The sequence below is a fragment of the Propithecus coquereli genome, unplaced genomic scaffold, assembly GCF_000956105.1.
Source record: "Propithecus coquereli isolate 6110/MARCELLA unplaced genomic scaffold, Pcoq_1.0 Scaffold67, whole genome shotgun sequence".
Classification (NCBI taxonomy): domain Eukaryota; kingdom Metazoa; phylum Chordata; class Mammalia; order Primates; family Indriidae; genus Propithecus; species Propithecus coquereli.
In genome coordinates this window covers 4,096,222-4,110,551 of record NW_012152729.1, presented here as the reverse complement: position 1 = coordinate 4,110,551, position 14,330 = coordinate 4,096,222, and the positions used below count along the sequence as shown (strand labels likewise).

The 14,330-nt window shown below is 54.2% G+C and overlaps 2 protein-coding genes across 2 annotated transcripts; one reads left to right on the top strand and one right to left on the bottom strand.

The window, feature by feature from the left end:
* Positions 1-57: 57 nt before the first annotated feature.
* TMEM208 (transmembrane protein 208) lies at positions 58-2,242 on the bottom strand. Its single transcript, XM_012660544.1, has 6 exons — positions 2,131-2,242; positions 1,400-1,495; positions 913-972; positions 694-830; positions 457-541; positions 58-366 (listed from the first exon to the last, which is right to left on the bottom strand). The coding sequence occupies exons 1-6, from the start codon at positions 2,134-2,136 to the stop codon at positions 229-231; spliced, it is 522 nt and encodes a 173-aa protein (XP_012515998.1). The 5' UTR covers positions 2,137-2,242; the 3' UTR covers positions 58-228.
* A 3,243-nt stretch (positions 2,243-5,485) lies between these two features.
* On the top strand, positions 5,486-14,043 carry LOC105823361 (F-box/LRR-repeat protein 2-like). The gene is given in 7 exon segments (XM_012660543.1): positions 5,486-5,588; positions 10,441-11,433; positions 12,666-12,881; positions 13,019-13,162; positions 13,366-13,583; positions 13,683-13,857; positions 14,012-14,043. Coding segments are annotated over 6 exon segments (1,842 nt in total). The 5' UTR covers position 5,486; the 3' UTR covers positions 13,852-13,857; positions 14,012-14,043.
* The last annotated feature ends 287 nt before the right edge of the window (positions 14,044-14,330 follow it).

The window sequence follows — 14,330 nt, the reverse complement described above, 5'->3', positions numbered from 1 at the left end:
ACCCCATAGGACTAGCTCTTCCTGCCCTGTCCCTCATCACCCACACAGCCATTAGCTACATTCTAAGCCATTTATTCAAAAACTGTATAGGATATATCCTGAAGTATAACCTATATACCTCAGACTGCTTTTGGCCCCTGGACTAGGCCCTCATTGCTCCAGGCATGGGGGCTGTGCAGCCTGATAGAGCTACCCAGGGCCAGCAGCCTGTGACCACAATGTCAATGGCTATAACCGCTTCATCTGTCGCCGCTCCTGTCGGCGCTGACGTTTCTCATTGTGCTCTGGTGCTGGGGTGCTACTGTCTGCTGTGAACCACGGGCCCAGCACATTCACCCACAGGAGGTAAAGGGCCCGGCCTGGAGCCTAGGAGAGAAAAGGTAAGTTGAAGCCAGATGGAGTGAAAGACAAGGGAGAGTTACATGCTCCTGCTTGGCAGCCCCCCAGCCCACATACCAGAAGCCAGAAGGACCAGATGTAGAGGGAGAAGCAGCTGAGCACCTGCACGATGGCTGTCAGCAGGATCACATCCTTCAGGTGCCTAAGGATAAAAGGAAGGTTGCCAAAGACAGCAGATGGGCCCCAGTTCAACTCCCTTCTACCCTTTTCAAGTTGCAGGTCACTGTGGGTCTTGGGCTATCTGGGCCCCAGCCCTGGGGCCGCTCACCTGGGCTGGCGGTGGGGGACACTCACTCTGCCATGCCCTGCTCCATGTTGAGGTCCATGCCACCATCCATCAAGGCCCCATCCTCAGAGAAGGCTGCCCGTGCCATCGAGCTCATGGAGTGGTAGCTGGCCCCATATACTGCCAGACTAAAGCCCAGGGCTATCTGCAAAGCAAGAATGGGTGGTATTCAAGGGCCATCCACTGACCCTATGCACTCATTCACTTCCCAGAATGGAGACACTTACCCAGGCCCAAAATGAGGCAGATGAGTAAAAGAAGACCAAGGTCACAAGGCAGTAAATGGCCTGCAAGCAAACACAGGATCAAGCTGGAGTCAAAAGCTACCCCTAAACCATGGGCCTCTTTCAACTGTCAGAATTGGGCCACGCTGTAGAAGGAGCCATGTTATTCTTATAGGGTTGGGAGAAGGACCCTTCTCCCTGAATCTCAAATACCCAGACTCTCCTCTGACACCCAAGTCAGCCCAGGAAAGAAGCTCTTGTGTATTTGGGGTGGGAAGGGCTCTCAAATCCAGCTGGGACTCATGCCCTCATTTCTTTTTTCTGTTTTGCTTGTACTAGTCAGTGCTTTCTCTATGCCTGGATCTTTTCTCATTTCTTTTCAATGGGGGTTCTCTTATGGAGCCTTAGCTGTCACATACCACTACTCACCAAAGAGGGTGAGCACTGTGGGATTATGAGTGGGCACAGAAGCGAGGAGGCAGGCACTTACATTGGCCCCCAGTATGATCCGCAGGTAGAACTTCAGTGTCTCTCTGTTCTCTTCAAATATCTGCTTCTTCCCTCTTGTGCCCACTTTGCCCTTGGGCTGCAGAGGGATGATGAGATGCTGTCAGAGCCTTTCTCTGCCACAGTGCTCCTCCCAACTAGGCTGGTTAGCTACAGAGTTCTATCTGCACCTTACCTAGCTAGGTCTCCGTGGTGTTCAAACCTAGCACAATCCCTCAGATATCCACCCATCCTCCAGTCCATCTTGTCTAGAGCTGATACAACCTTTCCAGCACCCTCAGCTATTATCGCCTCCTCCTAACCCTGAAACAATCCAATCCTAGGCTAATATCTCCTCTGGCTCCCCTGGTAAAGAGCAGCTTTGGGCTGACAACCCCTTTAGGGGTACACCTGAGTGGAGCTGGATGGTGCCCCTCTCTGGCTTCTGCTGGAATAGTCTAGATCTGGGCCAACGTTCAGGCCCCTCAAATCTCTGGCCTGCTCTAGTACTACTGTCTGGTACTGACGCCCACACCCCTCTGGCACTAGTTCTGGTATGATCCAGTACCGCCATCCCTTCCTGCAACCTCGCGGCTCGCTCTACTCCAGTCCAGCATTTGGATGCCGCCCCCCTCTGGCCCACGCCGCATCTCTTGATGTCCTTCCTCTGTTTTCATTCTCCAGGCCCCCGGAGCACTCGGCCGATGCGGACCCCGCCCTACCCATCCTCCTTACCGCCATGGCGCGACGCAAATACTCAGCGGGGGAAACAAGAGAGAGCGACCGAAACCGCAGTCAGTAGATACCACATAGGCAAAGCATGTACTTCCGGTGCACACCAAAGTCGTCAGGACCTGGGACGGAAGTGGGGCCTATTTCCTTCCCAAGCCCCGCCCCCAGAGCGGGCGGGACTACGCTTCCCAGAAAGCCTTGCGCGGGGGCGGAGGCGGCAGGGATGCGATGGCGGAGTCGCTGCCCCTGGAGGTGAGAGGAAGCCGTCCTCAGGCATAGCTCCGGACAGGCCCCGCCCTCGGGGTCCCGGGCTTTGGGGAGGGGCTGTCAGACAGCTAGCCCGGCCCCTCCTGCCTGGCGGAAACAACCCGCCCGGCCGATCTTGGGACCTGTAAGCTCTGGGTAACGGCCCCGCCTTTGGGCCACTCCGTCCCCTTAGCTTGGGGGACTCTCCTCTCTTTCCCCCTCGGCCCCAGAAGATGGCTATTCTGTCACCTCAGCGAGGACAGCAAGGACAGGCCCTCTGCCCCATTCCCTTCCCTTGAGATGGCCGTCCCCTCCCCCTTAGTTCTGGAAGATGTCCGCTCCATCTCATCGTCCCCGAAGGGTAACCGATCTTATCCCCATTGGTCCCTTGCGATAGTCCTTCCATTTCCTCCCCCCGAGAGAGACAGCTGCCCTCTTTCCCTGGCAGTGGGAAACAGACTGCTCCCTCTCCATCAACTCCGCGGATGGTCTCTGAGGTCCTTTAGCAAGGACAGTCCTGTTTCCCACTCCCTAGGCCCCTAGCGATGGCCGCCCCTACCTCTTTTACCTCATGGGATGTTTGCTCCTTCTCCTTAGCCAGGGAAAAGACTCCCATTGGCCTGGAAGATAACAGGTATTGTCCCTAGTGGCCTCTTAGAATGGCCTCTCCTTTTGCCCTGAGAGTTGGCAGCCCCCTCCCACTGCCCATGGGAGACAGGCCGCCCTTTCCAATCAGTCTTGTAGTGATGCTCCCTCTCCTTAGCAAAAATATACCTGCTCCCACCCCATTGAGCCCCCTGCAATAGCATCCCTTTCCCCTTTGACCCCAGAGGCTATCCACTCCATCCCTGTGGATCCCATGGATGACCAGTCATATCTCCAGTAGCCCCTTAAGATGGGGTTCATGGGATGGCCACTCCATCCTTATCGCTGCTTCCTCTGGTCCTTCTAGAAAGGCCACCCCCTTCTCAGCTTAATGAATTGTGCCCTTCCCCTGCCCCAGTGATGACAGGTTTGTTCCCCTCTCCCTTTGCTTCTTGGGTTGGCTGCTCAGCCCCAGAAGACAGGATGGCCACTACCTTAGCTCAGACAGGCTTTCCTGTCTCTCCCCAGGGAGGGGGGCTTGGTCACATCTGGTCCCCATCAGTCCTCTCTTCCCCATGCCTAGTCTCCCTGGCCCAGAAGGCTTTTTTCCCATAATTCTCCTTTCCATAATGATCTGCTTAATCTCGCTACCCGTTCCCTGAGCAAATCTTTGGTGAAAATAGAGGTAGAGGACTGGACTGTCCATCCTTAATTTAATCCAGTAAGTATCCTCCGTGCTCAGCATCTGAGAAGGGGAGAGATCAGAATAGCTGGTGAAGTCAAGCATAAGGAAGGGCATCCCAAGGAAGAGGCCCACATAGGCAAAAGGAAGTAGACATGTTGTGTTTGTAGGACAGCGAGGAGACTGGGTTGGGGAAGCTCTGGGACCATTGGATCCAGTCAGGCATGGAGGCCTGGTAGTACTGATTCCACGAGTAAAGAGCTCGTCCTAAGAGTACTGAAGGTTTACAGCAGGGGAGTGCTAAAACTGAAAACTGCTTTTGTGACAGTGTGCAGAATGGATTAGCAAGGATGAACTTGGAGGCAAGGAGGACAAATGGAAGGAATCCAGGTCTGGGGTGATAGAAATCTGAGCTACTAATGTGGTGAAGTTGCAAAGGTAGAAATATTAGTACTAGCAACCCAGAAAGCACTTATGGAACATCAACTAGCTGTGAAGCACACTGTATATATATGTATACGTGTGTGTGTGTGGGTGTGTGTGTGTGTATGTACACACATATATGTAAAATTCAATCCCCATAAGACTATGATCTAGATTTTTAAAAATGTCCCCATTTTACAGTTATGGAGGCTGAAGCTCAGAGAGATCAAGTACCTTGCCTGAGGTCACACAGCCAGGAAGCAGTGAAGCTGGGGTTTGAATAAGTGTAGGTTAGCCTGGCCTAAAGTCTGTGCTTTACGTGTGTATCTGGGACCAAGGGATAGAAGAGCATGAATATAGTCCAAAGTGTTATCAGGTGGGGTGCACTGTTGGCATTGGGAGGGAAAGTTGGGAGGAGGGGCTGTTTTGGATTGATGGCAGAATATGAGTTTTAGTTGAGATTAAGGTTGTGGTTAAACATTTGGATGAAGGATCCGGTGGACAATTGGTAATACTGGACTAGAAATTGGATAACAGGACAATATAGGGATATTGAATTGTTGGTTATTCCTGTATTGGTAAACAGAAAATCAAAAGACCCCAGGTTTGAGCCCTGAGACCCACAGAAGAATCCAGAAACCAGGCAATTGGGGTGGTGGGTGAAGCCTTAGAAAACAGTGTCACAGGACTCAGAAGGGAAGATTCCAGAAGAAAAGAATAGTTAATATAAAATCTTGCTAGGCCTCACAGGCAACTCCTTTCCCAAGCCCCTTTAGGGCCTCCAACCTTACCACCCCAGACTCACAGGGCATAGGTGGAGGGCGGACCTGAGCCTGCCAGGCTGGGTCTTGCTGGAATCATATCTTAACAGCCAGCTGAGAAGGTGAGTTGGCAGTGAAGATGGGAAAAGACCAGGGTCCTAGAGCTTGACCTGTGAGGGCAGGAGGAAGAGATGTGACTTCCTGAGGATCAGAGGAGGAGCACCTGGCTTGCCGTGTTCTAGATCCTGTGCAAGACGCTTTGTTGTGTTATTTAGTACTTGCAATGATCTATTTTAATCTGACTACAAATGCCATTTACAGATAAGGAAAACAAGGCTCCCAGAGGTCAGTTGACAGAGTAGGGATTTAAACTAGATTTATCTGGCCTCAGTGTTTAGGCTCTTTCTGCCAAACTTGGCAGGAAGTTTGATTCTTATCAGTTGGTACAAGCTTGTACCCAGACAGGGCTCAGGAAAGGTTTGTTCACAGTAAAGATACCTGAATGCTGGAGAGGGGAAGGGAATGCTTCGTGAAGCTTCAGATCCAAGATAAACTAGAAGCCAGTGCTCTGATGCCCTCAGGCCCACAGTGCTATCAGCTGTAGTCAGTTCCAAAAGTGCCCCACCTCTAATAGCCCTCAATGCCCTGTCTTTTTCCTGCAGATGCTCACATATATTCTGAGCTTCCTGCCTCTGTCAGATCAGAAAGAGGCCTCCCTTGTGAGTCGGGCTTGGTACTGTGCAGCCCAGAATGCCCTTCGAGAGGTAAGGTGCCCATCCTCACCTGGCCCATCCTCAGTTGTTTCTTACCAGCTTGCTCATGGCCCTGCTCGTATATCACCCATCCATCCATCCATTCATTCATACATACTCATACTTACTAAGCTCTGGGTACAATGCTGGGGCTATACAGATGAATACGACATAGCCCCCTAAAGAGCTCCCAGTCCAGTGAAGGAGAAAGACAAGTAATGTGAATGATCATGATGCTGTATGCTCAGTTTTGTGACACTGGAATGAAAGGGTGCAATGGGAACAGAGGAAGCACATCCAAAGGAGACCGGCAGCATCAGGGAAGGCTTCCTGAAGGAAAAGGATGAGGATGAAGGTTGGGCTTCCAGGACTGGTAACAGCACAAGTGAAGGTACCACGGTTGTGGAATAGTTCTGGAAATGACCGCACAAGTTCCATATGACTGGAACCGAGAAGTGTGCAGGAGAAATGTGGTGGACTGTGAGGTCAGATTGGGTCAGACTACAAACCAACAGTTGTGCCAGGCGGCAGAGCTTGGGCTTTTCTCCCGATGACCATGATGGAGCCTGTTAAGGCAAGTAGTTGACACACTGTGATTTGTGTCTTAGAACACCACAGTGCAGAGTGGGCTGGAGAGGGCAAGACTGAGCAAAGGGAGGCAGCCCAGCTGGGAGGTGAATGCAGACATCTGTGCTAGTTCGAAAGGCAAGCAATGACAGCTCGTTGTTTTAATTTTGGATTTCTTTGATTATTAGTGAGGTCGAACAGTTTTTCTCATTAGCTGACCCTTTGTTTTTCCCACTTTTGTTTATTCATGGTCTTTATCTATTTAACTATTAGGGTCTTAATATTTTTCTTATACATTTGTATGAACTTTTTATACATTAAAGAGATCAATCCTTTTTATATTTATTGAAATATATTCCTAGGATGTCTGCCTTTTAATTTGATTTGTAGATATGTGCTTTTATTTGTGAGATACAGAAGTTAAATCTCTGTGTTATTGATTCTGCACTTCCTTTTTTATTTCTTCTATAGTTTTTTAAATGTAAAGATCCCTTGCCCCTTCAGAGATTTGATAGACATACACTCATATTTTTCTTCTGCTTTTTAAAAATAGACTTTATTATTTAGAGCAGTTTTAGGTTCACAGCAGAATTTTTTCTTCTGTTTTATGGTTCGAATGTTTGTATTAATGTTTTTATTGGTGAAATTTATTTTGATTTATGTTATGAGATAAGAAGCTAAACTGATTAGTTTTCAAATAGCCCAAATGCCATTTACATCTAATCTTCTCCCTTTCCCTGTTGGGTTGGAATCTTCCTCTGTTACATATTAAATGTGTGTGTAGGCTGGGCGTGGGCTCATGCTTGTAATCTTAGCACTCTGGGAGGCTGAGGCCAGAGGATCGCTTGAGGTCAGGAGTTTGAGACCAGCCTGAGCAAGAGTGAGACCCCATCTCTACAAAAAATAGAAAAATTAGCTGGGTGTCATGGTGTCTGTAGTCCCAGCTACTTGGGAGGCTGAGGCAGGAGGATCACTTGAGCCTGGAAGTTTGAAGATGCAGTGAGCTATGATGATGCTACTGTACTCTATCTAAGTGACCAAGTGAGACTCTGTCTCAAAAAAAAAAAAAGAAAAGAAAAGAAAAGAAAGGAAATGTAGAGAGTGACCTCACTGGCAAGAAATTTCCCTGTGGAAGGAAGGAAATAAATAGGGCATGAATGAGAATGAGAGGTTCAGGGGTTCAGGTGGGCTTGACAAAAGGATTTTGATTAGGAGAAATCGTGTTTAAATGCTTGAGGGAGAGTCGCTAGGTGTAACTCCTCTCTAGGGACCAGTGCCTTGGTGCCAGGGCATACATCTTCACAATGGCCTGCTGGAGAACAGGCGTGTGAGCTGTGGATTCCTGCACCGGGCGGAAAGGAGGGCCATTTTCTCTGTCAGGTGGCTTTCCAAGTCTGTACACAGGCCTATAGTCTCAGGTCAGGGTTTCACTGGGTACAACAAAATCCTGGCTTCCCACAGTCAAGGTACATATGTCACTTTTAGCAGGTTCAGGGCATTTCCCAAATGATTTACTCTTATGGTGCCAGCATTGGGAAAGGAGGAGACCATGGGCTAGTTGGTCCCCCTGTGGATGGAGCAGCTGAAGCTGGAGCAGGTGCCCTTGCAGTCCTCCTTCGTGTGGGTCTAGAAGCATCTTCCTAGGGCCAAGGAAGGCAGGAGTATCCTACACCAGGGTCAAAGTCCAAAACCCAGGAGGCCTGCTTCTGCCTGCTGCTGTGCCCCCACAGACAGAAACAGCTCTAGAAGGCTGCTCTTGGGGTGCAGTTTAAGTCCAGGTGGCCCCAGGAGAGGGGTAAACCACCTGCAGGAGGGCTTAGAGGCTGCCCACACCCCACCAAGAAAAATGGTGTCAGGCTGGAGATGGTCTCAAGCCTCCTCCGTCCCCCTCATAGCTGGAAGTCCTTTAGGCCAGGCCCTGCCCCTCTATCGAGTGGCTTTTGCTGCCAGCAGCCAGTCCTGGACTTGGCCATGGGGAGACCGCCAGTGCCTTCCCTTGGTGTTTGTCTACCTGGTTCATAGGGAGGCAGTGGGGAAGGGGAGAACATTCCTGGCCACCCAGGCTCCACAAAGAAGGGAAGGAAAGAAGGAAGCCTGGCACCCGCACTGCTGTACCACTAGAGCTGGGGCCCATGGGGCTCTCAGGGACTCCTCAGTGACATGTGAGTGGTGGGAGTGGGCGCTGCCTCAGCAACCAGCTCCACCCCACCTCCTCCAGCCCCAGTTCACTCCTCAGCATCAGACTGAGTCATGTATCTTGCAGGGCTTGGCAATGGTGGAGGCAGGTTTTCCCATTCCCTTCTAAAACCTTCCCTCTCTCATCTGACATCACCCTCTCCACCCACACACAATGGGATCTGCCCCAGCTCTCCTTAAATCTGAGATCCCTGATCCACTGCCCACGCTGGGATCTGTGCTGTGTGCTCCTCTCACCCCAAATGACCGTGCTCTGGAAGTGGGGTCTGGAAAGGGAACCCAGTCAAACCCTGATTCCTGTGAAAGAGGCCAGGAGCTGGTCCTGGTCCCTTACACATGCTTCTTTCTGTCACAACAGCTATGGTGGCTGCATGTCTCTGTGGCAGAAGCCAGGCTAGTTTCTCCACACCTAGGAATGAGTTCCGTGCTTCCTGGGGGAATCCTGTTGATATATATCTTTTAGGAGTGTATCCCGTGTGTCATTTCTACCTTTCTAATTCCTTTATTTATTTATTAATTATTTTTTAGATACAGGGTCTCACTCTGTTGCCCAGCCTATAGTACAGTGGCCTGATCACAGCTCACTGCAGCCTTGAACACCTGGGCTCAAATGATCCTCCTGCCTCAGCCTCCCAAGTAGCTAGGGCTACAGGCGTGCACCACCCCACCTGGCTAATTTTTAAATTTTTTGCAGAGATGGGGTCTCACTATGTTTTTCAGGCTGGTCTTGAACTCCTGACCTCAATTGATCCTCCCACCTCAGCCTCTTGAAGTGCTGGGATTACAGGTGTGAGCCACCACACTCCGCCTCTGATTGCCTTCTGATAGTGTTCTGTGGGGTGCAAGCAGGAACAGCAGTTTGTTTTTGCAGTTATTGACAAGATAGGTGTTTGGGGAGCTTACTTTCCGTCGTCAGGACAACAGTGATACATTAAAACGAGGCTTCTTTGAGTACACTTGCCTGCAACCTGGGCAAGAGGTAGGGAGGTAGGGCTAGGATTTTAGAAGCCAAGGCTTCTTCTCCCTCTTCCCACAGACCTGTTCCACACAAACTGTACCGACTTCCCTTTGGCTCCCTCTGGCACAAGATCAGGGAAGGTTCTAGACATTATCTCTGTAGTTAGAGGCTCCCAAACTCCTGCACAAGCCAGCTAATTCCCACGGTGTAGCCCCGAGCTTGCCTCCCAATCTTACCCAACTCCAGCTGTGTGCTCCCCATTCCTGCTCCCCTGTTCTCTATGGCAGGGCACCTTGTTCTGTTAGCTTCCGCCCACAGAAAAGGGAGGCTGCTTCTTCCTTACCTGAATGGATAGATGTCCCCTCCAGAGATGTGCTGCAGGGATCACAGCACATCTCGAACTCTGGAGCATCCAGGGCCCAATACCAGGTGGCCCTACGTGTTTACACATAAGCACACACACATGCATTTTTGCTTACACACAAAACCCATTTTTGCAAACATTCACGTGACTGAGACACTCTGAGGCCACTGGGGGACCTAGGCCTCACTGCCTGCCCCAGACTTCTGGCACCAGGACCACAGAAGGTTGTGGTGAGTAATGTCTGCCTCATTTTTCCCCACTTTCAACTGTTCTGAGCGCTATTTATATGCTCTCTGGAAAGCGGGGGAGGCTGGCTGCTTAGCTAATGCCAAGTCCCTGGAGTAGGAGGCCGAGGCCATGGATTTCGGGGCCTCCTTCTGAAAGTCCCAAAGGTTGGGGTCTAACATACTTTGTCCTCTCACTCCCTGGGGGCTTCACTGGGCTTTCTGCAGGTCATATCTCAGTCCTCCTGTGCTCAGCCTGCCACCTCCCCATCCTGTCCCTGCTCCTCCCTAGGCATTCAGGCCTGTCCTTCACTAGCCTCCCTGCCCTCCCCTGAGTCACTTCCCTTTGAACCCCACTGTGATTTGTCTTCCCCTCTCCCACTTCCTACCTGAACCCCCTCAACCACACATGACATCACACACCATGGTGGGTCCCCATTGTGAAAGGGCCCTTTCCTGACCTGCCCTCACCCTCTGGCTGGTGACTTGGCACCAAACCAAAGCCCAGCACCTCTGAAGCCAGAGGGCTAACCCCAGGCTGCTGCTGCTCCTTAGACAAACGTGCGGTACAACATCCCCGTGTCTTCTGCCTCCCTTTCGGCCATCAAGAGCCTGGGCCTCAGGGGCATCTCCTGCATCAGCCTGACCAACCTGGATGGCTCACCCACTTCACACCAGGTGCTGCAGTCTGTTGCCTACCACCTGGGCCCACACCTGCAGAGCTTGTGCCTGGGTGGGGGCAGCCCCACAGAGGCTTCTTTTGTGGCCCTGATCCTGGGCTGCCCGGCCCTGCGTGTCCTTGACCTCAGCAGCTGCAACAGCCTCTTCACATCGGGCACGCTGCTGTCTCAGCCCTAGACGGCCCAGGGCATCCGGCAGGCACTGAGTGGCCTCCGTGAGCTCAACCTGGCTGGCCTGCGGGACCTCGCTGACCTCAGCTTCAACCAGCTCAGCAGCTGTGCCCCCAGCCTGGAGCGTCTCTCCTTGGCCTACTGCCACCTCACCTTCGAGCTGGGCCCGGCCCGGGGCTCCATCAGCCTCCGGGACTCTTCCCCATCCCAATTCTCCTTCCGAAACCTACTGCGATTCGTGAAGGAGAGGGCTGGCAGGCTGCACGCCCTGGACTTGAGTGGCACCGGCTTGCCACCCGAGGCCCTGCAGGCCCTGGGCCAGGTGGCCGGGCTGCAGCTACAGGAGCTGAGCCTGCACAGCTGCCGGGACCTCTCCACGGAGGCCGTGGTCACCCTGTGCCGCCAGCAACCAGGCCTTACCTCCCTGGACCTCAGCGGCTGTTCGGAACTGACTGATGGGGCTCTCTTGGCCGTGAGCCGGGGCCTGCGACACCTGCGGTGCCTGAGCCTGGGGAAGCTGCAGCGGCTGACAGACGCGGGATGCACAGCCCTGGGGGGCCTGTGGGAGTTGCAGAGCCTCAACATGGCTGGGTGCTGCCTGGTGAGCGGGCGGGAACTGGCCCAGGCCCTGGGCTCGGTGCGTGGAGCTCCGCTCCGCCTGGAGTCCCTCAGCCTGGCCTTCTGCTCTTCACTGAAGGTGAGCGCACATCATCCCCTTCCTTCCTCTCCAGGGCCGAGGCTGGGAGGGGCTGGGGGGACTGGGCCTGTGTCACCAGGGACGGCCACAGTGTTTGTGTCCAGAATTACTAGTTAGAACTGAACTCAGGCCACAGTCTGGAAGAGGACAGGTGCCTAGAGATGCTGCTGCCAGCACTCCTCCCCACAGCTCTGGCTCTGGGCTGGGGAGGCCCAAGAGACCAGGTGGCCCAGCCCATGAGGTGGCCCAACACCTCACATGCCAAGTGCAGAGTGACCGCTGCAGTCTGGGGAGGGGTACTGAGGACCAGTGTTCTGGAGGGCGGGGAGGCTGGAGAAAGCGGGTGATGGACGAGGAAGGCGGGGAAGGGGCAGAGAAGGCGCTGGGGTGGGCCTACGGGAGGTTATGTGATGTGGGAGCAGCAAGGCCACTTCTTGGCTGAGGCCAGGCCCTTCAACAGGGCTCAGCCCTGCCCCTCCGGGTGGCGTCCGTGTCTTGGCAGTGTCGGTCTGTCCCTTTTCAGTGGATTATTCCTTCAACCCATCCATGTGATCAGGGCATTGCCAGCCTAAACACCGCCTCTCCCCCTTGTTTCCTTGCAAATGCCCCTCTCCCCTGCCCCACTCCACCTTCTTTGCCACCAAGTGTCCCTTAGCTGCTCTCTCCTGGGCCCCACGTTCTCGTGCCTCTGCAGCTCCCCTCTCCACCTCTCTACAAACCAGCTTCCTCTCCTCTGCCCTCAGCTCTTACTCTCCAACCCTGCCTTCTCCTGACCGGTGGCAGCCCTACCCCCAAGTGCAGCCTCATAGTTCTGGTTCCAATTCTAGAGGGAGCACATCTGATTGGCTCAGCCAAGGCCGGTGTCAGCTGTCCACACCCGGTCCAGTGAGCTTAGGTCAGAGGCTACCTCAGCCCACCCTTCAGCAGGGCTGGGAGCATAGGCAGGGTGGCTACCTTAGAAATTTCCACCTGTCCCAGCCACAGTCTAGGCCTTTGTCCTCCAGCAACCTCCTCTAACTCTCCTACCCCCACAGCCCACCCTGTCCATTCCAATCTCTCACTGCCAGCACAGGGACCATGATGCTTCCCTCCTTGGACCCTCTGGGAGCTCCTCTACCTCCTCCTGCCCACGGGGGAACCTTAGACAGACCCTTCCTAGGGACCCCTGCCAAGCCTGGTGGCACAGGCACAAGCTGTCACTCCATCCTCTCTCCTCCTACCCCCCCCCCCAGGATGCCTCAGTGCTCTCCGTGATCCTGGCGCTGGGCCCGAGCCTCAGGGTGCTAGACCTGTCCTCCTGTGTGACTCTCACCAATGGCACCGTGCAGGCCATCTGCACTTACCTCACCCACCTCTCGGTCCTGCGCCTGGCTTGGTGCAAGGAGCTCCATGACTGGGGGCTTCTGGGGCTGGAGGAACCAAGTGAGGAACATGCACAGAGGCCCCAGGTGTGGGACCCTCAAGGTCATGGTTGGGGAGGGGCGGCCCCTGGGCTCAGCTGCCCTCCTGCCTCTCCCAAGTCTCTCTAGAAGCATTCAAGGGCAAACTCAGGAAGAACCTGAGATGCAGGGGCTTCTTTCCACAGCCATGCCCTGAGCTGGAGCATCAGGCCTCAGGCCCCAAGGACCCCTCTCCTGAGCCACAGGGCCCCTCCCTGCTCACGCTGCAGGCCCTGCAGGAGTTGGACCTCACAGCCTGCAGCAAGCTGACTGATGCCAGTTTGGCCAAGGTGTGGGGTGGGGTGTGGATAGGCTGAGGATTGTGGGGCTGAAGCCAGAGGCCTGGGCCACCCGACTTTTCACAGTTCCTTTCTCACTGGCTTCTGCTGTCCGTGGGCACTCCCCTGGCCGGGGATAGGGGAACCTGGAAGGGCCCCAGGCTGTGGGCTCCAGCGCCATACTACACCCACCCCACCCTACCTCATCCTTGCAGGTGCTCCAGTTCCCCCAGCTGAGGCAGTTGTCACTGAGCCTGTTGCCAGCACTCACAGACACGGGCTTGGTGGCTGTGGCCAGGGGCTGTCCCAGCCTGGAGCTCTTGGCACTGAGTCATTGCAGCTGCCTCAGTGATGAGGGCTGGGCCCAGGCAGCCAGCTCCTGGCCAAGGCTGCAGCACCTCAACCTGTCCAGCTGCAGTCAGCTCACAGACCAGTGAGTGTGTCAAATGACACTGAGCACATGGAGCCACAGTGCAGGGGTGGGCTGGGGCCCCATGCTGGGCCAGGCACTCATCCAGTGGCCTCCCCACAGAACGCTGGACACCATTGGGCAGGCGTGCAAGCAGCTCCGGGTGTTGGATGTGGCCATGTGTTCTGGTATCAACGTGGCTGCCGTCAGGCGCCTCCAAGCCCAGCTGCCCCAGGTGACCTGCGTCCAGTCCCGCTTCGTGGGAGGAGCGGACCTGACCCTAACGCTCTAAGGCCAGGTCAGTAACCAGCCCTGTGGTTTAGCCTCCTCTCCCCCTAGGGCCCCAGCCCTCTGTGCCTCTTGCCTTCCTCTGCTAGTGACCGCTTATCTAGGACTGGGGGTGGGACCAATCCAGGGCAGCCCAGGGGACTATCCGCCCGTCTGCCCCACAGCCAGGCTGCAGCCTCTTTCCAGCTACATGTTGCTGCCACAGGCTCCTCCTCTCCTGGCCAGGGCCTGGCTGGGCCTGGTGCTGAGAAGCAGACCTTGTGCCTCTTGCCTGCCCACCTCTGGGACCTCAGGCCTGTGCTCACCTGTTCCCTGTGGGAGCCATCCCAGCCTCCCGTGAGCACTGGGCTTTAGCAGCCAAGCCCAGGTCTTTGCTGTAAACCTAAACAAGATTAAAAATTCCAGATAGTACCTCCTTGTCTTAAGTTCTCAGACTAAAGTGCCCCTCCCCTCCCCACTTCAGTTGAAGCGGCCTTGGGGCAG

Coding starts and splice junctions, on each gene's coding strand:
- TMEM208 (XM_012660544.1), bottom strand. Junction 831..912: donor CTGCCTCATTTTGGGCCTGG/GTAAGTGTCTCC, acceptor CTTGCTTTGCAG/ATAGCCCTGGGCTTTAGTCT. Junction 367..456: donor TCTGGTCCTTCTGGCTTCTG/GTATGTGGGCTG, acceptor TTTCTCTCCTAG/GCTCCAGGCCGGGCCCTTTA.